General features: G+C 39.4%; 1 protein-coding gene across 36 annotated transcripts in view; it reads left to right on the forward strand.

Moving 5' to 3' along the window:
- Positions 1-25229, forward strand: part of LOC149142127 (uncharacterized) — a 169734-nt gene that overhangs the window by 124778 nt on the left and 19727 nt on the right. For 5 of the 36 annotated variants that reach the window (XM_089453032.1, XM_089453031.1, XM_089453034.1 and 2 more), the window contains exons 1-3: positions 7604-7891; positions 8152-8338; positions 8435-8569. The exons of 2 other annotated variants lie outside the window; for them this stretch is intronic. Coding sequence is in view for 3 of the 34 variants with exons in the window: in XM_089453036.1 (XP_089309162.1) it covers positions 8318-8338 (21 nt within the window). In the remaining 31 variants the exon portion in view is untranslated. 29 more of the 36 variants (XR_016265218.1, XR_016265229.1, XR_016265228.1 and 26 more) reach the window with 21 other exon arrangements.

Below are 25229 nucleotides of genomic sequence, written 5' to 3' on the forward strand. Positions count from 1 at the left end.
ATCAAAATCCGCCGATAAGAAATCGCCGATGGGCCGGACCCGATATCAATTGAAAGTGGGCCTATAATGCGTTTTGGGTCCGCGGGTTCATCGCATTTCGGAGGTATTACAGTTTGGGGATCCGCCGATCGCCGATTTAGCGCCAGCCGTTGGATCTGCCTTCGCGCGATCCAACGGCCAGGATTGAATCTAATCTACAGTGTCACTCCCGCTCCAAATTTTCGCGATTTTTGCATGTAATGGGTCTTTTGCTGTGTAAAAGGAAAGGAGGCCATTTCTTCGTTGTTTTCACAGTTGCGCCTGCGCGCGCCCAGTCAAGGGAAATCATGCATTTTTCAGTCATTTTGGATCACTCCAAAGACCATTATTTCTTCAGGAAGCCAGCCTCGGCCCAACACAGTTATCAGGTTGCATTCCTTCGCCATTATTTGGCAGGATTTCTTCATGTATGTTCATATTCAATCGGCCAGCGCCGATAACATTCTAGAGGCCACGGAAAGCATTTGCAGCAGTTATTTTTGCCTTGAAAGGGCAGAAAAGGGGCGATTTGACAGTTTCAAGCATATCAAGGGAGAGAAAGTGGCCCGATTCAAGTGTTAAAGAGTATCAGTGAAGCGGCAAAGAGTATCAGATTAGCAAAATCAAAGCAGGTGAACATTAAAAGCCTCCATCAAAGTCAAAGAAAGCAGTGAAAGCCCATTAAGGCTCATCAGATCGAGATCAGTGCATATTAAAGCCACCTAAAAGCAGCAGAACCGCCTACAAGGTGCGGATAAGAGATTAAAGGCACAGTTATTGCATAAACACTGCACCGAGCCAGTAAGGACAGATTTCAACTCATTTTTGAGGCGGTTGCCCCAGCGCAGCAGTTAGATAGATATTTTATGCATTAATTTCAAGATAAGATTAGATTAAAGAACTCATTTCCCTCAGATCTGTTTAAGATCTGCTGTAACAGATATTTTTGGATATTTTCTCTATATAAACCACCCTGATTCATTGTTTAAAGGGTTGGTTGGTTGACAATCCTCATTCTAGACTTGCGATGTATACTTTGAGAGCTCTATAATCAAAGACTGTTGGAATGCTTTGGATGAAGAACTGCCTGTTGTGTTATTTAATGGTTGAAAAGTGACTGTGGAATTCCTGTGCTACTACATGGCTCAATAAGTGTTTTCTTACCTCTGTTTACAGTTTATATATGTTTATGCCACCATTGTGTTACCATATAAATAGCAAGAAAGAAGAATAGCTTAGGCTTTGCTTGACTGCACTCTATGCTCAGTTCTTGTTATTTCTATATGTTTTCTTCAGAAATGGTTATGAATATGCATACTTAAATGATCATGTTTACACTGTTTCTTTCACATATGACTGTTATTTAGGAATTCTTGACTGCTCCTAGATAAACTTTCATTCACCTTCCCTCTCTGTTAGCTAATGAAAGATTCTTAGTTGCCTTTCATCTCTGACCTTCATTCCATCTTTATTCCAGCTTGATATTGTTCTATGTGTAGCTATCCTGCTCTGTATTCCTCTTGTGACCAAGAAAATGCAACAGCAAGCCCTAATCCATGACTCCATGCCCAATGGTTTGAACTTCTCACACTATGCATCCCAACTCTGCTTGAAAACATCATCCTTCCCACCAAAATCAAAACAAAACCCATGTACACCATAACTAGCCTAAAATCAACCCAAAACAAAGCTAAATTTTAAAGAGAGAGCCCTCTCTGACTGCAGGTAGGCTAGGACCTGCAGCCCAAAGATTGGTTTGTGGTTACCTCGGCCGTATCCCTTAAGGAGCCAAGGGACAACCTGAGTGATAACACTTTGCTCGAGAAGCTCTGTTATTAGTCCTTGTGAAAAGTCAGAGGTGACCATAGATATTTTAACACTGGGTCTATATTTTTTACGTCATGCGGGAGAAGGAACTACCTGTTTTAAGCCCATTTGGAGTTACACAAAAGTTGAAGAGTCAAGCCAAGTTAAAGATTAGAGGAAGTGTATAGGAAGGACAAGTGGTTGTCACCAAGGTTGAAGGTACAAACCTAAGAGCGACATAGCGGTGACAAATCCTACTGAAGAAGGGAAATTTGTGTGAACTATGAGAAGTTGTGAAGCATCTTGAAGAAGTAGGTTGGTGCCTACAAATTATTGAGTTGGTGCTCAACTGAGGGGCTTAGATTCTCCTGTATGTTGGTGCCTATGAAGTTTCTAAGTTGATGCTCAACTAGGGGACTGAAATCTCTTGCAATTTGGTGCCTACAAAAGTTGTAAGTTGGTGCTTACTTTGTATGAGAAAGTTTACAAAATATTTACAAAGAAAATTTGTATAAGTGTTTCTTATAAAAATATGTGTTTCATGAATTATGTGCATCAAATGTTTTAAAAGATAAAATTGTTAATGCAGTTGTCTATAACGCGACTTTTTGAAAGCCTTTCCGGCGGGTTTTTCTGGTCGAAATCCGGCAGGAATTTATTGGAATCGCAAGTTTGATAGCTAGTTTCTGCACAATGAAAGCGTCCCAGGGGTTTTTCAGGGTGCTGAATCCAAATATGCAGTTAAAAAACCATTTTAACTGCAACAAATCAAGATTCAACCTCAATTTCTTCCGCCGGATTCCGTCACCGGAATCTCCAAAAATTCGCATTATAGACAACTCCATTGTTAATAATAACAAAATATTGATTCACCCCCCTAGTGTTTCCAACATATGTAGACTTTTTTTTAGGGTTTTAATAAAATTAAAATAAGAATATTTCTATATACAAAGATGTGAAATTTATATAAATATAAATAATTAAGTTAATAGACATATATATTTTGGAATAAGGTTTCCAAACTTTTAATTCAATTATCAATAATTTTTTTTTGTAAGCTAGAGAAGGACCTTTCATTTTCTATTTAATCGGGTTGAAACAAGTACATACATTCGGTGACCTCAACCCGCCCCGAAGGGAAACCGAGTCTGTTGGCCATCTTAAGTTTTTATTAGCCATCCAAAAGCAAAAAAGGATAAGTCTGTTTGTCCATGCCAAATACACTATACTGCCAAAAAAACTAATCTTGTTTCCTATCGACATAAAGACCTATGAACAGAAAAGGAGAGCTTGCTCTCAGTGAGCTAACAAAGAAAACCTTAAACATAGCTAGCAAGATTAGTCTACCATATTTCCAGGTGGGTTGTCCTCTTCTTTTGGCACAAGAACTATCTTCTGCAACTGTTGTTGAATCTTCTCTAACTTGCTATCCTGCATGAGCAGAGTTATCTGTAGGTTCTTCATTTCTTTCTTCAAATTTGGAATGCCCTAGGCCATCTCTATCATCTCCATAGCCACCTGCTCCATAGCTTTAGCCCGTAATCTCTTTAGCACCCAATAAACATGTAGGGCCTGCTTATATAAGGACATGCGACCTCTAGTATTTCCTGGGTCCGGAATCAGGTTGCCTCAATCCTCCATTTCAGGGTCCGAATCCTCCTGCATGGCTGTAGCTTCTAGTTCTTGGATTATCCTTCTGATGTCAGCGTTGGTTTCTTCACTGTATGCTCTTTCCGCCTCCTGCACCTTATGCTTCATCGCTTTCCTGCCACGTCTCTTGCCAACTAGAGATGGAGTGCTCTACTCCTGGCTATCTGCTCGGCGACCTTTCTCTCTGCCTCTGCGCCCCCTTCCCCGGCCTGGACAAACCGCTTTATTGTCAAACGTTGCCTTGCTTCCCTGACCAGCTTCGAAGGATGCAGTTCCTGAGAATCCCTCACCTCCCTGTCCCTTAGTTTTCTTTCCCAGGTTCTTTTCCTCTCCTTGTTGCTTTTCCTCTGGGTGCCTGAACTTCCCCATTCCTCCTTTCCTCGTCTGTATTTGGTAACTCTGTTCAGGAGCTTTCTCTTCCTCCCATCCCGTCTTCTTTTCCATCTCCGGCTGCCTCTGAGCATTAACCTCCCGGGGATCGTGCATACTCTTATCCTGCCCTGTCCAGCGCCCTTCTTTGCTCAATTCTGTTCCTGCCTTTCTCATACTTTCCCTCTCTGTCTTCTGCCTAATATTACAGTGGATGGGTGTTCGGTCCCTCTCTTTTCGTCTATCTTCTATTACTATTAATCCACCTCTCGTTTCCTTGCTCTTGTCAGTGATATCATAGAGAGTAATGGACACTTTCTCGCCTAAATGCCTCTTTTCATGCCAAGTATCATGACATGTCTGCCATCCTCTACCTTTCTGCACCTCCTCCCTTTGCTGCATGCAATTTCCATGTTCGCCATCTCCTCCCCTTATTATTCTTGTGCCAGCTATCCTGCGTCCCATCGATTGATCGCCGCCATTCTCCCCACCTTCTCCCTTCATTGCTCTGTCACCGCTACTCCTCAGTATTATTATAGGCCTGTAATCCATACTATCGTCCTGTGTTATTATGTTTTTGCGGGGTGGCCTGCCATGCCCCCTTCCTGCCTTCCTAATGATTTCACACGCCACCGCCTCTTTCACCCCGATCGGGGAAATTCAATTATCAATAATTAATAGGTAGATGGTAAGAGATTTAACTTATTTGGAATATTCTATAATATTTTTTTTTGCAATTCAACATTCTATTCATTGAGAGAAAAAAAAAAGATATACATCCGATATTTCAAAAAGCATGTGGTCTCACCACGACTGGATTTGTTGACCATAGTCAACAGAAGGTGGCAAAAATACAAAAGAGATGCCAGTAACATTACCCACAAATGAGAGGGCCATAGGCTCCAATAGATAAACAAAACATAAAGAAAGCCAGAGGAAATTATAATCATCTGAGGTGACTGAAGCTGGGTTGTCTGGAGCAGTTCCTAGAGGAGGCGGAGGACGAAAGTTGCACTAAACGTGCTCTTCGAAGTGCGCCATCCAAGTCTCCCGCTGTTCCACTTTCTCCGCTAGATGGTTTTGTCCTCGCCAGACTACCACGACTCGCTCCCTAACCTAACACTGGAAGTAATGCATGCATTCCAATGTTTCCATTAGCTCATCGTGCTTTTCCCAATTAATTCGTTCTGTTGCATCTACCCGGTCCACCAAGGATTGGATTAGGCCTTGACAGTTTTCCAAGCAGCAGTGCTACAATCCTTTTGGGTTCGGGGCATCACAACGACCATCATTTTGAGCTGTATGAGCCCTCCTGCGCCTGCCACCTCTCTGAGAGCCAAGAGTCCGCGTACTACTACCGGTGCGGGGTGTATTCGTGCCATCGCTGCTGCCACGCTTAGTCAACTGCCCCCATCTCCAGCCACCTTGTTGAATGCCGCGAAGTCCACCAGCTCACCCTCCGCGCGCTTCAATACTTGCACCCTGAGCCTTGCCCACCGGTTTGCTCCCACTTCCACCCAACATGGTTGCCAATGCAAGGGCCTCCTCCCTCCCCGTCCCTGGCTTCGCTGGGAAGTTAGGCCACCCCCGATGAGGATTAGGATGCATCTATCGCCGGCCAATCACACCCAATTCTTCCGGTTGTGTTTTCGCATCTGCGAGAATTAATTGCTGCCCTCTCGTCCACCAGACCGAACTTAAGGCAGCGCCGCTAACACCACCTTCACATTCCCCGCCACACCAGTCACTCTACTGTATAGATCTGGCTACCAGGAGGATGACAATTCTACAAAAGCTTGACGCCTCCCAAACACTAGCCTCACCATGGCACTGCCAGCTTTTACAGAGACACTCCTTACCCCAAATGAACCAGAAATAACATTTGCTTTTAGACTGCACCTGCCAACCCAGTCCGGCCTTGCAAGGCCTGAGAAAAACAAGGAATTGGGCTTCGTTATACACAACAAACCATAATTCCTCGAAGAAAATCAAGAAACCACCAATTTTGTCATGCCTCCGACGCCTCTTTCGCCATCGAGTAGGAGGCCAAGTATATTTACACCACCAAACCTGAGCACTGAACCGAAATCATGACACCTTCCTCATCTCGCTTATCAACCCGTTGTCGCTTCCCTTTCCCAATGCGCCATAAATACTCACACGTTTGAGAGCTAAGGCTCGTGTACGCCATTTCCTCCTCCGCATGGTATGAGGGGACTTGGAGGTACGACCCTCCCCACCGACCCATTTGTCACTCTTCATGGGGCCCGACAACAATGTTAGTCTCAGTTCTCACCCCCATCGGGGATTCTATACTATTTTTAATAGCAGGTTGACATTGATCTTAAAAGTAGTTATGCCCTTTCCACTCTTTTAATTAAATTGATTAATTGAAAAAAATGTTATATGAACAAGTGTCATATGAAATGAGTTATAATTTTGTTGACTTTGGTATTGATAAGCCATAATATTGTAAGAAAACCTATTTACAATCTCCATGGTAAAGTGGGGTGAATCTCTATGATAAATAATATTGTCACATGTTTTTTTTTAATGTATATATGTTTAATTCACACACACACACACACATATATATATATATATATAATTAATAAAAATAATAATTATTTAAAATAAAGTGATAATTTAGCTATTTTTTAAATATTTTTTTAAAGCTGAGATGTATCATGAAGTAAGTGTTTTGATGCTTGTTATGGATTGATGTCTATACGTGTTTACCAACCATTTAATTTACATGGTTGCTTTTGTTAAGAACCAACCATTTAATTTATATGGTTGCATTAGTATTATTAAGAACTAGCATAGATCCATGATATCTCCTGATCTACCAAGCACCAAGAGGAATTAAATCTCTAGCAAAGCTTTCCTCAAGTTTTGCACTCCAAATTTTTTTTGCATCTTGAGAGATTTGATCCCTCTAAGTGCTTAGTAGATCTAAACTCAAAATGTATCTCTAATGATATATATAAAGTATAAAGTTCCAATCTCCTCCCATATTAAAAGTTTAAATGATTAAAAAAATCAATAATCCATTAAATTCTTTATTATATATTTACAATTTTGTATAAAATATTTTTTAAATAACAAACATTATTTTTAAAATTATCTTAAAAATATTTAACATAAAAATGGAAAAATTACATATTAAATATAATTCCATTTAACTAATTTATAGATTTTATTTTTATATTTACATCCTACTCAATTTTAAACATTTATTTTCACATTTAAATTATATTCAATATCAAAATTTTGAACTTTTATTTTCACATTTAAATAATACTTAATTTTGTTGTTATTGTTGTTAAATATTACTTCATCTAAAATTTATTTTTTTGTTTAGTAGTTTATGTGAGTCTTGAGATGATTGCACCACTAATTTATGGCTTGAGTAAGAGGCATTTAAATTGTCAAAATCACTAAGACCTGGTCTACGCCACACTAACACACTTAGCATCACTGGATTTTGACCATAAAATTTTAAACTGGTAACCTTTACATCCAGAGTGCCTTAACAAAACACCTAACCACTATCTACTCTATACCCCATAAACCATATAATCTGAAAATTACTATATTTTCTCAATTCAGAAAATATTCTGTTATTTAATTTCTACCAAAGTAATTACTATTACCAAATCATATTCAATTTCAATAAAACAAAAACACATTTCCATACACAAACAAAGTTCCCTCTAAAATTCCTCGTGGCCAACAATTTTTTGTGACCGTCCACCTCCCTTTAGTTAAGTGTAACACTCAGACCTCATAGGTAGCTCCACTAATGATGGACCCCTTTCTATTTCTGAAGGTCACCACCATTGTATTATCACTGGAAACAAGGATTGAACGGGGGACGTTAGACACATTAGGGAATTAAACGTGGGGTTACATAAAGACAAACGCCAAGGGCGTGTGTGAGCTCAGGGTTTTATTCGATCTCGAGGAACCGGAGGGGAAGATGGGATGATGAGGACGAGGACGAAGGCGGTTGAGGAGGCTGAGCAGTAGAACCCAAAATTTCCAGGTACATATTTCTTCCTCTATAATATCCTTTTCGCTTCTCCTCTGCTAACAGATGGTCACGTGGGTGGCTCTCTCTTCGAGGTTCAGTAAATTGTCATTCCCTCTGGTCACATAGTCTTTTCATTTAGCCCCCTTCTCAGATCATTACTGCTGGTTACACTTATACCCACTTTTCTTCCCTCTTTTTCTTTGAGCTGCTCATGGGGTCTGTGCGTGTGCCCGTTAGATGAATTTACGAATTTGGTTTTGGTTGAAATGCAGTCATGACGGTTCAATGGGAACAAAGCACAATACCCCCATTGTGATTGGGGGTCCCGAAGGTTAAAATTTTTGGGGTTCTGCACGGGAATCGATCCTGTGACTGCCTGTTGGCAAATGATATTTGTTGTGCAAAACCCCATTTATGAATACAGCAAGAATGCCTTGAATGCTTCTGCTTATATGGCAGGTAGATGCCATTTTCCTTCCTCTATCACTTGTTGTGTTCATCTTGTTTTTATTTAACCAATAATGGTGATTTTGGGGTTTTATGTGCTCCAACCAGAGCTGTTTTATTGAGGGGTTTCGCCATTCACTGTGGAGAATCTCCAAAATCTTCCATTCACTGACGCAGAACCTGCCCCAATACGAGCTGTTGCTTTTATTCCTTATATGGGCTAGTGGGTTTTGACATATTAAGGTATGATCCATATTCTTGAATAGGCCTTCAAAGATTAAATAGACACAGTACACATAGTAGAGCCCAAGTGATTCAAGTAACACGCTGAACAATGGATCATGTAGCAACCAAAGATAGGATGAACGCAAATGGCTTCCACCTTAAAGCCTACAGTGCTGTATAGTTCTTAATGGAATGAATCCTCAACAAGGGATTTGCCACTTTGTTTTTAGTAATCTGGCAAGGATGAAGGCATCGTAAAGGCAACGGGAAGGGGCCCACAAAACGTACACGGGCACTTCTAAGTGGTACGGCATGTAAATTCGGGATAAAAACTAACTTCTGTGGTAGGAGATGAGATGGTGTCCGTCAAGACAAAGTGTCATGCCACTCATTGGAATTAGTTAATATAGCTAATTTGAGATATTACAGTCAACTCTTGGTATATGTATGTGAGATCAAGGTGCAGTTTAGATATTATCTGTGTTTGTGAATCTGCATACTGCTTTTGGTTGGTTCTAACTACGGTCTGCTTTTGGATCACAATGACATGTTTAAAACAATATCTAGATTGGCTTAATTGTAACCTCTAAGCAGAAAGAGAGATTGTTATTGATCACTAATTCTCTTTGTAATTCACCATCTTGACAAGCTTTGGCTTCTAGTCTGTAAACAGATCTCTTCACTGACTCCTTTGCATCGACAACTATTCTCACGTAACCCTTAAAAAATCTTTGGCTCAATATTCTCATCACATCTTTCGATAGTCTAATTTTCTGAAAAATAACTTTCATTGGATAATGAATTTCATTTTGGGAATTGGTCCTCGTAAATTCCATGATATTATGGCACTTTCCCAAACTTCCAAGTCTTTAAGAATTTTTTTGCCTCTTGAGATTTTATTATTTAATATCCCCGATTCAATGTTTTAATGTCTTGTAAATAAATAATGAGACAGTTTTATTATTAAGAATTTAATGATGTTATCGGATAGAATGTACAACCTTTTCGTGAAATGGGAAATTCATTGTCAAGACTCCATCAAGCAGGGTATGTACTATGCATACATGTCTAGGTAAAATACGAGGGCAGGTGTGGAATAAATTCAGGATAGATTAGCTTAGGACATGATGATGAGGAGCATGCTATATCAAATGGAGCAAAATCTGATCATTTTGCTTGTTGGGGAACAAAGCCTTATTTAGGTCAATCATTTTTGCCAAGCCACCTCACCTTTATACATCAACCACTTTATAATAATAAGGGGACTTTTTATTTGGCTTGTTCTCTATCCCTTTTTCTTTGGCACTTTCCATGTCATTCCTAGTTGTCATCAAGTCACTCCTTTTGAGTATGGCTAATGGTTGCTAGAAATGTTGTTTTGCATTGTTGTAGTCACTTTGTCTCGCAAGCTGTTCATAGACACATATTGATAAGTCTTTGACGGTGTTCTTTTGTGTTGCTTGCGTGCACATTGTTAGTCTTAAAGAATGCCCTCAATGGATGCCTATAGATTGTTGGCCTTAAAGAATAGCTTCAATGGATATGCAGGGAGAGATGCATGTTTAAGGAGAATACATCTTTGCTGATTGATGATTGTTTAAACTTAAATTAGCATGTTTAGATCCTTGATCTAGTTTGGATAGCAATGAGGAATTCTAGCTTTACTATTGATTCATTTGGGATCATCAACCAAGTCTTGATTTGGTCAAGTGATAATATAGTTATAGTTGTTAGTAGTTGTGCATTGTTAAGTCTTTGACGAAATTCTTTTGTATCACTTTCATACACATTGTTAGCCTTGAAGAATAACCCTAATAGATATGTTCGGAGATATATATGTGGGAATCCTTGCTATTGCAATAGTTGTTTAAACTTTAAAGAGCATCTTCTACCTCTTGATCTAGTGGAGTTAGCAAGGAGACATTCTAGCTTTTCCTTGGACTTGATTAGGATGATCAACGTGACATTGATTTGGTTTTGGATAGCAAGATAGTTTTAGTTGTTCATAAAAGTTTCTTTTAGAGGGAAGAGATTTAGTTCTTTACAACTTACACATATTTAGGGGTTGAATTCAAGGGTTTAGGTTCCAGTGTGTGATACGCCCTTTAGCCTCAACTTAATAAGGGATGCAACGTCCTTGCTCTTCTTGAGAGATAGTGCTTCTAAAATCATTTCAAGGACATCTCATCCAAAATGCACCTCTTGGACATGATTATTAAGCCCATAGTCATTTATGGTTTTGAGGTGTGGGGAACAAGTTTGCTTCAGATTGATTGGGTTCAAGTTAGACAAATTCTAGACGCTCCTCGTCATACATACCATTGGATACAAACAAATTATACCTCGACACATTGTTCAAGTAGATTTTGGGGTTTAGTCTCATTGCCTTAATCATTAATGATGTCTTTTGATTGATCTTGTTTTGCACATCATTTTTTTTTTCTTTTCGTTTTTGACTTATCTTGTTCCTCACTTACTTTTGATTTTTGGGTCTTGGCCTTTGGCAAGGATTGGCATCCCAATTTAACATTTTGTTCTTTTGACACTGATCCGAATTGGATCCATAAAAGACTGTCAAGAACCATGACTGTATCAGGGCGGGACAAATCTCTAAAGAATTCCAAAACTGCGATCAAAAACACCCCTGAACCAGTGACAATGGCAGCCAGTGTGGAACGACGAGGACCTCGGTCAAAGCGCGTTGACCGAGGCCCATGGAGACTGCGCAGGAGGTCAAAGTAGCCCCTGGGAGCCCTGGATCGGGAAAAGGAGGTGGATTTTGATGCGCGATTAGCGTTAATCGCTCATCGCTAGGTAAACAGGGCCGAAGTGGAGGGAGCCCAAGCACTCGGACGCATCGGGAACCGGAGAACCGCGGGTGAAAAGGCAAAAGCGCTAAACGTACAAAGGCGGGACCCGCACTCTGGAAACCGGCGGTATTGATCGGGGCGCCCTCAAACGGTAAACGGTTTTGGACGAGAGCGGAGCGATCCCACTCAACGATCGACGCATGGCAAGTGGAGGTGAGAGAAAACCGCAGTTGATCGCGTGTTATCGATCGAGCAAGTCAACCGCGCGGGACGTGCGTATGGCGTCGGATTTGGAGGCCCCAGATCGGACGGCTGAGATCGCGCCCGATGGAGGAAGCGGAATCGACGAAGGAATACGCCGTAATTTGTAAAGATTTGGAATCCGTTTGACCGCCACGGTGGAGGAAAGACTTCATCCACGACGTAATTGAAGAAATGAACCGACGAAGCAGGCTGGCGCTGTTTAGAAGAGGACAAGTGGCCACTCCCTGAACGTTCATGCTGACGCCGAACAGGGAACTCCAAGCGCAGTTGCAGAAGGTGAATCGATAGAGGCGGAAGAGGAACCGAACAAACATGAGTTCGAATGGCTTCAAAGCCATGAACAACGGAAAAATACACAGTGAAGTCCGAGAGACTAAAAAAAACCAGAATCCCGAGAGGAGGACGGAATTGACAGAGAAAGGAGGCAGTAAAGCAAAAGCAGAAAGAGACAGAGGGCCGAGCTGACCAGCGGCAACATCGAGCACCAGAGAGCTTGAGAGATTCAAGCCGTCCCATAGAGGAATTTGTCCGGACTGAGCACCATATTTGGCTCTTTCCACTGTAGACCAGAAGGTCACAGAGCTGGTAGGTAGAAGAAGAGTCTGTGTACTCCAGTGGCTTGGGGAATCCAAGAACCACCCTGCCAAGCAAAACCTGCTTCAGGAGAACTCACATTGAGTCCCTGCATTGTAATTCTCTGCTAAAGGCACAATAAAACAAGGCCACCACTGAAAGCTGGACCGGAGACGTAGCCCTGGAGAATAGGGTGAACTCCTTATTAAAATTCTTGTGTCTTTGTGTTTGCTTACTGTATTTCTCTGCTGTCTTTCCATTTTATTGTCTGTGTATTGGCAATCTGATCGATCCGTTGCTTCAACAACACAGAACACACACCAGCACATGAGTCTGTAATACCTTTGTTTAATGAATCTTTAACTAATGTCACTCATAAGGTGAATATCAGATCAGACACCCCCCTTTCAAAAAAAAAAAAAGCAAAGGTGGTCAATCAACCTCTTTATAACATTCCCAAAACTTAACCCTGTTGATATTGTAATTGTACTTAATTATACTATTGATCGCTATATGGGCATGTAAACGGGCAAAGACCCAAAATAATTGTAATTACAATTTAAATAGTAGCTGATGAAGCAGTGAAGCCTTGATATGATACAAACCATGTGAGGCCATGAGGAGAGGGAAGCAAACAAAGGGAAATTGGAGGTTAGTAGTTGCCAATGGATTATTGGTCGAGCCAAATGTTCATAAGGACCAACATTGTTAACATTTTCTAAGAAAATATCTAATGGGAAGGTGCAACAATAATTGCCAATAGTTATGAGTGGAGTGGGCAGTAGTACCAAAACTGCATAATGAGTATGGGCAACGTACCTCTTGAATACTTTCACTAGAAGTCTCTGATCTGACCAGCATGGGAAAACATGACATGCAATCCCATCAAGGGAAGAAACCTATGGAAGTTGATTGTGAAAGACAAGAAAAGGCAGAGAAAAAAAAAGAAGGGAGAGAGAAGCACTTGTGCTTGAGGACAGAGAAGAGTAGAGCTAAAAAGCAAGGGGAAGAGAGGAGAGCGAAATATAGCACAAGTGGGTGCGCTAGAGGAGAGAGAAGCGCATAGCGCATGGGTGCAGAGAAGACCAGAGATGAGAGGAGGGCTCTCGTGTGAAGGAGAAGGGAACCTCGTGCATGATCGGGTTTGCCTAATTTCGATGAGTAAGGTCAGGGGGCGAGTCTTAGCTTGAGTTAGAGGGTTGAATAAATTTTGTTGAGGACTGTTTGTGTAATGCACGAAGACATCGAAAGGAGGTGCTAAGGGACTTATGATTGAGTGGGAAGGGCTCCTTTCATGCTATGCAGGCTTGGAATGGCCATTTGACGAGTGAAATGTTGGAAGTCATGCACTTGAGCACTTGGAAGGGGCATTGAGGAACTCTTGGCCGAGCAAAAGGGTTCTCCTTGTGTTGTGCAGGTTCTGTTGTGACCACATTGGGAATGGGATTAGGCCATGGCTCTACATGCTAAAAAAACTCAATACAGACCATTGAGTGGATGAAGGACAGTGGCCTTCATCGTTACACTACTAGTAGCATGAGAGATGTTGCCCCTTGGGGTGGTTGTTGTGTAGAGCAACTAAGAAATCACCCATAACAAGTAGGCAATGACTTTGGGCATTGTGTGATCTTAAAGGAAACCGATGAGTTAACTTGTTGAAGGAGAATGGATTTCATGAATTCAACCTATAATGCTGAGTAGAACTCCCCTCATGGTCTCTTGGTTTGGCCTCGTGGATGTGTAGCTACAAGAAAGAACACAGTGCAACTGAGCGTATGGTGGGGTGGAATGTGGCTCACCCTTCATTATTGCAGACATCATAAAATTGTAATTAGCGTGGATTTCATCTCTGCGATGTAAACTATGTTAATAAGAAAGATAAGATCATTGTTGAAATGTATTGTATTTATATGCGTTCCTGCTTAATGGACAATATGGTCTATACAATGTCTATGTATGATGTGAAGCAGTACATCAAGTTGGAATGGCTGTATAATGCTCATATGCCCATATTCAATCATTAATATATTTTTGTGACATGCCTTTCATGTTATGGACAAGAAGTAAATGGTTCCTTAAGTAAGGGATTGAAGGAGTTCTAATCCTGGCCATATGGCCAATGACGATGGTTGGTTCTTAGACTGGGGAAACCCCAAACTAGCTGAGTTTTATTAGAGGGTCTTGTGAATGATGTGGATGTCAAAGGCAGGAGCAGAAGCCTTGACTTCAAAGGGGAAACATAAGGGAAAGAGTCTTCCCAGAACATGTGATGGAATCATGAAAGAGTGAACTAAAGAACTTTGGCACTGTTTGGGGCTAGCTAATGGTTCAAAACAACCATTATGTATATTGGTTTGGGCCGCAATTTAGTTGTGAGATCCTTGGTATGGGAGAGAGAAAAGTCGGGGTTTTGATTCCATTGCTTTGGGTGAAAAGGGATTTGAGGTAGAGACCCTTAACACAATGTTTCATTGGAGATTTGGGGTTTGCAGGCCTCGGCCTTAGCCCCTGGTAGCATGGCTGACATAGGGGCTATGACCAAAAGGCAGGTATATGGAGGGCTTACCATATATCAAGACCTTAGAAGTATGTTGAAAGCATATTTTGTAGAAGTCTTGATATGGTGTGGCCCTTCGTTGATGGTCCTTACTGGATGGAAAAATCTTTGTTAATCGAATTAGACACAGTAAACGATGACATCGAAGCATCAAAGTGTGGGACTTTTGAGGGATGATATCAGAATCAATGACATGGCAGTACCAAGTGGAGAACATGTGTCATGTAGATTTGGGGTTTTTGGCATGCCAACTATTTAAAGGTCACTGACATGTGGCACACATTAGTAGTGCCATGTGGCAAAGGACATTAGTATTTGCCACGTGTCGGTCTGTGGTTGGATTTGATAGTTTTGAGATGGCATGCTGAGTTGGCCATCGGGCCATTGGCCTATTGAGAATTGCAAAAGTTCGTAGTTGTAGGAATTTGTCGATACTCGATATTCCATATTAGCATATTGGGTCACTTGGAATATTGACATATTGGGTTAGCCAAAGTATCAGTTTATTGAAACCTTCAGAGATTGGGATAAGGCTCATTTCATAGAAACAATGATATGGCGAGGGTTGACATCACAAGTGGGCCTGGGGCGTGGACTAGTGTGTGGGCGACACATGGCTACGAGCTACCACATGTCAGCGATGTGGGCAAGTACGAATGCTTATATGGCCCTTACGGGGAGAAGTCTTCAAATGGGCATAACTTGGTGCCCAGAGCTCAAAATGAGGAAATTTATAATGTTGGAAAGCTCTTGACAAGCAGGAGATGATGGTGGTGTCACAATAGTGATTTGAAGTGATGGAAGAAAGAGGAAATTTAATAACCCCATTTTCGTAATAAATCGTGAAGGTCGGGTCTAGTTACGCCCCACATCCCTAATAAGGCATTAGGGGGTTGGGTATGTTATACTCCATGAGACTCATGAGGTGTAACCTTTTTTGGAACACCACCAAACTAGTGAACAAATTGATTCAGGGTCTCAAAGTTGGGTTACCCTCATCCAACACTCTACTCCCTAGGTTTGTTTGAGTAGCCAAGCTTCCATCTACAGTTTATTACCCATGGCCTTGGATGTTAGTAGTGTTGGGCTTCGTGCTCTTGTGTCCGCCCCAGGATCTTGCAAGTAGGCACTCTCAGTGCCTGTCAGTTCATGTATGGGATATCATTTACTAGTGCATATTATTGGCCCTTTCATAGTTATTGATGACTCTGACGAGGAGCATGTTTTGTGGTCCCCTTAGTTGTCCTCAACAACAAACTGTAGGATGCCTTGACATCCTTTCTATTTAGCACAAAAACTTATTAGTTTCTCACCTTTGACAAACTTGGGCTTGAATATGTCCTACTTATAACACTTTCTGGAGCTGTGGGATGGAATCATTGTTTCTTCCCCTTAGACGTGTAGGCATTGGATGCACTCTCTTAGGATCCCTTTGGGATAACTTTGGGTTAGATCCCATCGAATCTAGATTGAGACAAATCACCATTTACCATGATCTGATAGGGTCTGCTAAGTGTGCCACCTTTAGGAGCTGGAGACGTAGATGCACCTTATTTTGGTGCCCCTTATATACAAGATTAGAAGATACTATCTTTCCTTTATAGGGACTCGGGGGACTCCCTCTCTACTTTCTTTGTGTTTCAGGACCAAAGATGCTTAGTCCTCTTCATCAGGGAGATCTTTAGCCATAGATTTCAACTTCTGCACACCATGCCTTGCCTTGAGATGACCAAATTGTTCACCTCATACTTCCTTGCCTCGTTGATTTGTTAGATTGACGCAACAAATGGCAGGCAAAGTTCCACAAGGCACCAAACAACATAATGGTGAGGCATTGGGTTTCTCCTTATCCTCCCCCTCTGAGAGGCCAACTGACATCATCGAGATTGCATTGATGATAATATGATATCAATTTGTACATTAGGCCACACATTCTCAGAGTTGTAGAGGGACCAATTCTAGACGAACTCAGATTAGAGTACCTTTTGCTCGTCAGACTACCTTCTAGGCTCCGAGGAGCAATCAATGATCCATTTAGGGTTTCCATTTTTCCAATTTTAGATATCATCGACATCATTGTTCAATCTCCTTCTCTCACTCTCTCTTGACAGACTCTTGAGTTGTCCAAACTTACTTAGTATTTTGTAACATTGTACCTTTTTCATGATCACACACACACACATACACATACATATACATATACATATGAATACAATGTGGCAATGCAAGCACAACTCCTATAAATGTTGAAATTATATAATATATATATATATATATATATATATATATATATATATATATATATATGTAGGAGCTGTGCTTGCATTGCCACATTGTATTCATACTAGTCGTACTCTTGAGTCCTAGGGACCTACTTTTGTGGTCATTTGTTGAACATTAATATAATTATCTTATCTTATCTCCTATGTCTTGTATTCTAAATCACATGGTTAAGGTTCGACAAGAATAAAGTTCGATTTGAATTTGAATTTTTCAATAAGGTTCACCATTAGGTTCGTCCATATACATATTTTCAAAATATAAATATTTTATAACACATTTTATATATTTATACATATTTTCAAAATATAAATATTTTATAATATGTTTTATATATTTCTATTTTATATATAATAAATAACATTTTGTATATATATGTAAAACTTTGTAACATATATACTAAATATATAATATATAAAATATTTTATATCATTATATAATACAATATTACAAATTATCATAAAATAAAAAATATAAAAAATAACATTCTAACATATATGGTTAATATCTAATATATATAACATATTTTAAAATTCAAAGCATTGTTGCTAAAACTTAAAGGACTGTTGCAAAAATTTAAAGAACTCATAGAAATTAACCAGACTGTGGCAAAGGTTCAAGGGATAGATTCAAAAATTAACTGCCATAGTTGCACAATTAAAGAATATTCATCGTCACAGTTGCAGTCACGTGCCGACCGCATCCCCTTGGTCGCATATTGGTTCTATTTGAAGGATCAATTAGTTTTCTGCCTTGGAACGTCGAGCGAGATTGATCAACTGAATCTCTTATTTACTGAGCGTGTTATACCTTCTCATCTCGACTTTTTCAATAGTCAAGAAGAAATAAAGAGCATTCGTTCTTCAGAAAATTGGTTGTATGATTAGCTGGTGAATGCCATTGCCGAATTGCAATGAACTTAAAATTATTTTATTGAGATTGAGGTCCGAAATTCAGCGAAGCCTGTGACATTGCTTGTACCTTATTTTATATCTTCTTTAAGGTAGTACATATACCTTTTAGCCAGACACTTAGTTTTTTATCCCTTTTTGCTTTTAATGTTGATCTAGAAGAAACTACAAAGTACTTTTAAGATGATAGACTTGGGATTGATGCATTCTTTCCTAGGTTTGGAGGTATGGGAATATGGGGACAACATATATCTATGACATAGAGTAAGCATGTAAATGAGTTACTTCATAGGGTTTAAGATGATCAATTGTAGGTTATCGTCAACGTTCATTGGCATTGTTTTGAGGTTGACAATGGAGGATACTTCTAAGCCAATGAATGTAACTATTTATAACTAATTGGTTGATAGCTTGTTTTACTTGATCAACACATGAATATATCTGGCTTATGCAATTTCATTGGTTGCAAGAGTTTTATCTTCTCCAAAGACCACATATTGCATACATGCTAAGATGATCTTTCAATATGTGATGGGTACCATTGATTATGGGATCAAGTACAACAAAAATGGCGATTTCAAGTGGACAAGGTATACAGATGCAAATCAAATAGGTCACATGATGATAAGAAGTTGATACCAAAGTACATATTTAGTGTGGTAGTAGGTGCAATAAGAACCATTAGGGCCATAGGTAATGGCATTGTCCACGACAAAGGTAGAGTACATGGCAACTATGGATGCTACTTGTGAAGTGGTTTGGCTTCAACGAATATGTGAGTATGAATTAGAAGCATATTTTTCCCTCTACCCTCCGTTGTGATAATCGAAGTGTGTTGGAGTTTGTGAAGAACCAATGTACATGCATGTGCCACATTATTGTGAGGTACACATTTCCATGACATCGGAGAGGAAATGGAAAATAGAGATTGAGTTGAGATAGCATTTTATTGATGACCAAACAAGTAATATCACTGGGTAAGGACAAGTTTGAGAAATTTATATCAGCACTTGGAGTTCTGGTCAATGAGTTGACCATTAAGGGGGTGTTAGAATGTTTAAAGACCACATGATGACCTCTTTCAGCCTACCTTTTGTTAATAATTTACTGTACTTATTGTCAGGGTCATTTATGGGACACTGATTTTTTATTTTGATCTTGTATCAATGAGCCTATAAATAGGCACACCTAATAGGAGTTTTATGTGGAGTTTGAGTTCTTAGAAGCACTGGTATGGTTGCATTGTGTGTATTGATCTTTTGTCTTGTTATCTCTCTTACTGTAGACCCTAACAATGCTCATTTTCATCTTAAAAAATAACAGTACTATATTTTTCTTTTAACCATCACATTGGAATATATAACTAATTAGGACGGGGTTTTGGGGTTATTGTTTTTAGACCATGGAATCTTTGACTCAGGCTTAATGTTGAATTGTATGTTACCATGTTGTGTAATCATCCAAAAATTGGTTGCTTATCTAGGGGTTTTGGAGTTGAGTGGCAACAATCTCTTCCTCATAGATATAGGTCAATTGAGCCTGTTTGACAATTAGGTCTTGAACGCTGGTTTAATGATGACTCGTTAAGACCAATACCTTCACAACTAGTTTCATTGAACCTTCATTTTCTAGGTGTCATCTAGCAAGTATTGTTGTCTCATAATTAGTTTAAGGGGCGATGATGTTCTGCTATTTGTAGATATTCTTTATTTAGAATGATATTCCCCTAGAAATGTGCTCTCTCTTTTTCTTGGTAAAAAAATCTTATGATCTATTGTGATTGTTCTTCACTTGGTGTGTTAATAAGAATTCTCTCTATTTGGGCTTTTTTCTTTTTTTTGGTACCATTTGGAATTGGGTCATTTCCAACTTGTCCTATTCTACCTCTAGGAGTTCCATGGGTTTAATTGTGAGTTCTCTAGTTACAGTTGAACACCCCTTTGGATTGTTTAGTTCATCTTTTGGATTCAAACTTATGATTTCCCCGTTATATTTTAGCAATATATTTCTAGTATTTCCTTTTGGTTGATTGTTTTCTATATATGAGATTGTTTAGTACTCAGTTTTACCTGTTTACAGATATAATATTGTAGTGGAAGTACTACCTCTGTTTCTCTTATAACTTTTCAATAGTTTCTTGTTATTGGTAGTAAATTGTTGATTGAATTATAGGTCTCTATCACTCCTAAATTTTTTTGATTGGTTTCCTTTTCTGTCTAGTCAGCTACAGTTGGTTTAATATTTTTTGGATTTATCCAAAGGCTTATGGAGGTTGTTATTTGTTGGCTATATTGTGCCAGTGTGCTTAGTTATGTCTGCATTTATTGTAGTGCAAGTCTTAACCATGTTTTTTTTATGCAGCTTTAGGTTATATTAGTCATTAGACTCTAGACTCTAGAGTGCTGCTACTTAATTCTTGCCATCTGTGGCTTTGATAATTTGTCAAGATGTCAATTTTATTTTGTTTGTGGTGTAATACTCAAATATAATTTATGTTTGACAACACATTTCCATAAAGTTGAATAGCTAGTTTCAGATGTTGAGAGATGTGACAATTGTCTTCTGCTTGTCTTGGTTTCCATGTTCTTCCAAAATAGTTGATTTGTGTCTGCATCTATTCTTTTACTCATTTTTTGTAAAGGTGCTTACTTTTAACTAGTAATAAAACAGTATATATATAGACACACATGAGCATTTGTGTACAAAAAAAATAGTGTTGCACATGCCACAAGCACAAACACTAGCAACAAAGGCCTTAGTTGCCCCAAATTTTATGGCAAAAATGTTTTAACTACCATATCTAACAAAATTTATCAATTATCCAGCTGGAATTGGTGAATAAATCCAGGGTTACAATTATTAAAAATAAAACTGCCATCATGGATGCAAAAACCAACATACAAGGCACAAAATATATAGGGAAACTGCAAGCAATATTCCTGTCGCTGGAGGATTATTGTAATCATTGTTTTTGCAAGACACCCCCACCATATATCTGTGGCTTTGATCTTCCACCCGGCAATCTTTCTCTGTGGATGCTTCTTAGTTGTAGAAATTCCTAGGGTTAATGTTGGGAACTTACCATTTTTTTAGCCATGGGAATCAGTAATTTGTTCGAATGCTTTGGTCTAGGCCTGGGATCAAACCAACTGGCTGCCACTATAATCCAAGAGTATATCTAATAGCCCGCATGCTAGATACACCAATAACCTATAACTTAGCAAGGGTCGAGGCACCTGAGTGGTCTTCATCCCTCTGTCTACCCTTCTGGTCTTATCACAACCAGCCAAGTCTCATTAGGGAACTAACATTATTGGCTTGTTCTGGGGACTGTAAGGGCAACCGTGATAGCATTGTTGATGTGTCCTCGACTCCTCTTTGTGTGTCCAGCAATGTGTCTGTGATAGCCGCTGTTTGTGACTGATGAAAATGGAGAGAGGGAGTTGGCAATGGGACAGGAGGCTCCAAGTGTAAGATACAGGGGGACCTACCTAAATATTTAAGGAGTTGCTAGAGATGGGTACCATCGAGCTCAATTTTCAGGTTCTGCACCTGAATTGGCAGGTTTTGTTCCTGAATTGGTCATAAATGTCAAAACTAGTTGATTTTGTATAGAATTGTATAACAAGTGACGGGGACCACTTGAACTTAAATTTAAAAAAAAAATCAATAAAATGGAAAAAAGTAAAACACTAAACCTAACTAGGCCCACCTCGACTCTATTTAAATAGGTCCCCACTCCTCCATAAGACTCAAAATTCATGTGAGCAATTTGTAGTTTTTGAGCTGAGTTTCTTGGGCTGATTTGGAGGGTTGATAGAAGGGTTGATTTGAAGATGTGCACCCAGTGGTTGAACATGACCACCGAATCGAGTAGCATAGTCTTGGATGATATTGATCTTTTGTAAAAGAGGGTTATGGAGACTCAGCTAGCAGTGCTTGACAAATCTTGGAGGGACTTTGATCCACTTCCACAGCCAGATGATTTGATCATTGTTGTTGGACAGCTACCTTCAGGGCCAAGGGAATCAAGTCAGAGTCCCTTTTTTAATATACTTATGTTGAGGATGTAGATGATGAGAATTCAGATGATTCTATTATGATTAGATTGTAAAGTCTAGAGTCTAGACTCTAGAATATGGTTATTAATTAGTACTATGCCTATTTTTGGACTATGGGGGCCATTTAGAGCCTCTTTGTTGATGTATGTTGGTTTGGATGTAGATTGCAGTTGGTGCTATTTTCGTTACTGAGTCTAGGGCCTATAGTTATTAATTAGTACTGTATATTTCTGGATTTTAGAGGCCATGTAGAACCCTATTCTCGATGTATTTTGGTTCGAAAGTGGATTGTACTCGGTGCCATTTTGGTTGTATGCACCCTTGCTATTACATGAGAAACTTTGCATATTTTATGTGTAATGGTTTGGATTCACATGGATATATATATCATTTGATTATTTTATGTATTTTTTGGTTGGGGTCTGTTTCTGATTTTTCAATTTTGTCTGCTTCTAGTCCTCTTCCAGTTTTTGGGGTCAACTGGCTTGATCACTGGTCCAGTTCTGATAATACTGGTTTTTGATTTTTGTCTGCTTCTAGTCCTCTTCCAGTTTTTGGGGTCAACTGGCTTGTTCACTGGTCCGGTTCTGATAATACTGGTTTTGACCTCTCTCAGTTCTGTCCACGGCATACAATCCTTGGAAGCAACACCAAAAATATCATGAATAGTCTTAATCCCTTTTTGGAAGGACCTCAAGTCTTAGAACCATGTGGTCTTTGCTAGCAGCTTGCTATTTTCTAACACAGTGGGTGACCACCAGATGGAATATTCATTGAAAGTTAGATGTTACTGAAACTGTCGCCCTTCCAGTGTAAGAATGGTTTACTGGCCTCTTAGACTCTATAGGTGCTTTGAGCCAGAATTGCGTTTTTCATTTTAACTCTGGTCAGGGTGAGATTGAGATCTCGAAAGCTTAGGCCTGACCCAACATTTCTTTCCATTGGGAGCTCTTCGAGTAGTACTGGTCTTTTATAGTAGCACTTTCGAAGCTGCCTGGCTGTCCAAAGATCAGATTATCCACTTAGTTGCACAGAACTAGTCCTTGAATGAGTATCAAGGATACCCATAGAATCCTGATCTGTTGATGTAAAACATACAATCCAATGAAATTTGTGGAAGACTTTTTGACCTTTCCCATATCCAGCCTTTCCTTACAGTAATGATGAACTGATTGAATGAGGGAACAGGAGACAGAGATATAGACTCTGCTGTTGGGTAGAGAGCACATGCATGCCTTCACCATCAATTATTTCCAGTTTAAATTTTGTTTCAGTTTTTAGCAATTCCATTTTTGTTAGAGCTTGTTTATTGTTGGAGCTTTTCTTTTGTTAGTCTTCACATGCATGATCTGTTGTTTGTAGGAGGACGCTAATCCCTAGTAAGTTAGGAGTGCTCATGCATTATAAGTTTGCAGTTTAGGTAGATGGCACAGATCTTAAGGAAGGGGGTGCATGCTCCAGTTCGTCTTCCAGTTGAGGCACACATACTTGGCACTCTTATCACGCAGCTAGGGTGATCAGACTAGGATTAAGGTTTGACTGAGTCACCTTGAGTGCTTCATGCATGTGATCAGATACATTGTATTTTCCCTCTTCTTCCTATTCTGTAAGAGACATGCAGAGCACACCACCGTGTTGGTTAGTGAGTTTTTGCTTTGAGCTGTTGCAAGGTATTTTCTTCCTTCAGTATTCAAGAGAAGATAGATGTGATTGAGAGTTCAGATCTGTGTATTTGCTGTTTGAATTTTTAGCAGTAGTGTTTGTAGATTATTGTACTTAGATCTGCTGTTTTGATTGAAGCTTTCAAGTTTTCAGCTACCTAGTATCTAGTTTGTTCTTGCTGAGTGCAGAATCTTCTCAGCATGGTTTGAAAATTAAGAGCCCATACAAAATGTAAAGGATTTGTCCAACCCCTTGTAGGTGTGCTCGTGTAAGGATCCCAACATGATTAATAGACATGGGTGGCTTCTAACACACTAGTCCAAAATCGGGCCTCATATCTTTTTACCTTTGGGGTTTATGTCCAATCTTTTTTCATGATTCTGTGAGGATAAATCACGCCTTACATATGACATCTTATGTTAACTTGTTTAATTCTCAAATAGAAGACTTCTAATTCTCAATTTTAAAATTAAAGATGAAAGTCAGTTTGGGCAAGCATTTTGGTAGGAGAGTAGTTGAGAAGTTCAAAATTGTTGGAGTAGGCTACCGTTTTTTAGTATATAAATATTTTTGGAGATTATTTTGTATACACTGGTGACTGCACATTCTGGATTAGCTTCTTTTCCTTCTCAGTCTCAGAATCTTTACTTTGTTTGAGTGCTGTCCTTTGTTGCTTTGTCACTATCCTCCATGTCACTTAATTGCGCAGAGTGAAGAGTAGATGCAATTAAGGGTGGAAGCCATGAATGCTTAGGGTCCTCGATTTATTCCCCGGTTGGCTGGTGAAGAGGAGAGGCAATTATGGGTGGAGGCCATGAATGCTTAGGGTCCTTGATTGATTCCCTGGTTGGCTGGTGAGGGAGAAAGGGAACACTCACAGTGAGGATTTCTAACAGCAAAATTGGGCACTTGGTACCAGATCTTTCGGACAGTATGAGGCAATTCTTGAGGGCTGAAAGAGATTACCCCAATTGTTATTTAATACATGATAGAGTAATGTCTTTAGATTCCAGAAGCCAGAGTGACTGTTACCCGTATTTAGTATTTACATTGAAAAAAGGTGACATAATACATGGATAATGTTATTTCTCTTTCCATGGATATTTAGTAAATTATTATCTAGGTTCATTACATGTTCACATAGAAGTTTCAGCTTCATATAAGTTTTTACATGTTCACGTAGAAGTTTCAGCTTCATATAAGTTTTTGAATAGCGCGCACATTCATTACCACATGAAAAAGATATATATTTACTATTTAGATAATTTGCATATATTCTTGAGCAATTGTCAAGACTTTGTGTATACTCTTCAGATTGTGAAGAGCCATTATAGGAGTTAAATTTTCCAATCACATTTTTACATTGAATGAGTTCCCATGAGTTTTGTCATTGATGAATTTGCTTTGTAGTTGTGCAGATGGGATATTAGAAGGCTGGATTGGTTGTTTGTTGTTAGCTTGCAGCAAAAATTGTTCCCATTTAAGATTTTCTGTGCTTTGCTTTGCACCTGAATACTAGTCTATGCATTTTCTTACATGACTAGTGTACATGTGTTAATT

The sequence above is a fragment of the Pinus tabuliformis genome, chromosome X (assembly GCF_031772625.1).
Source record: "Pinus tabuliformis cultivar Carrire ecotype Pingquan chromosome X, CPIR1, whole genome shotgun sequence".
NCBI classification, from domain to species: domain Eukaryota; kingdom Viridiplantae; phylum Streptophyta; class Pinopsida; order Pinales; family Pinaceae; genus Pinus; species Pinus tabuliformis.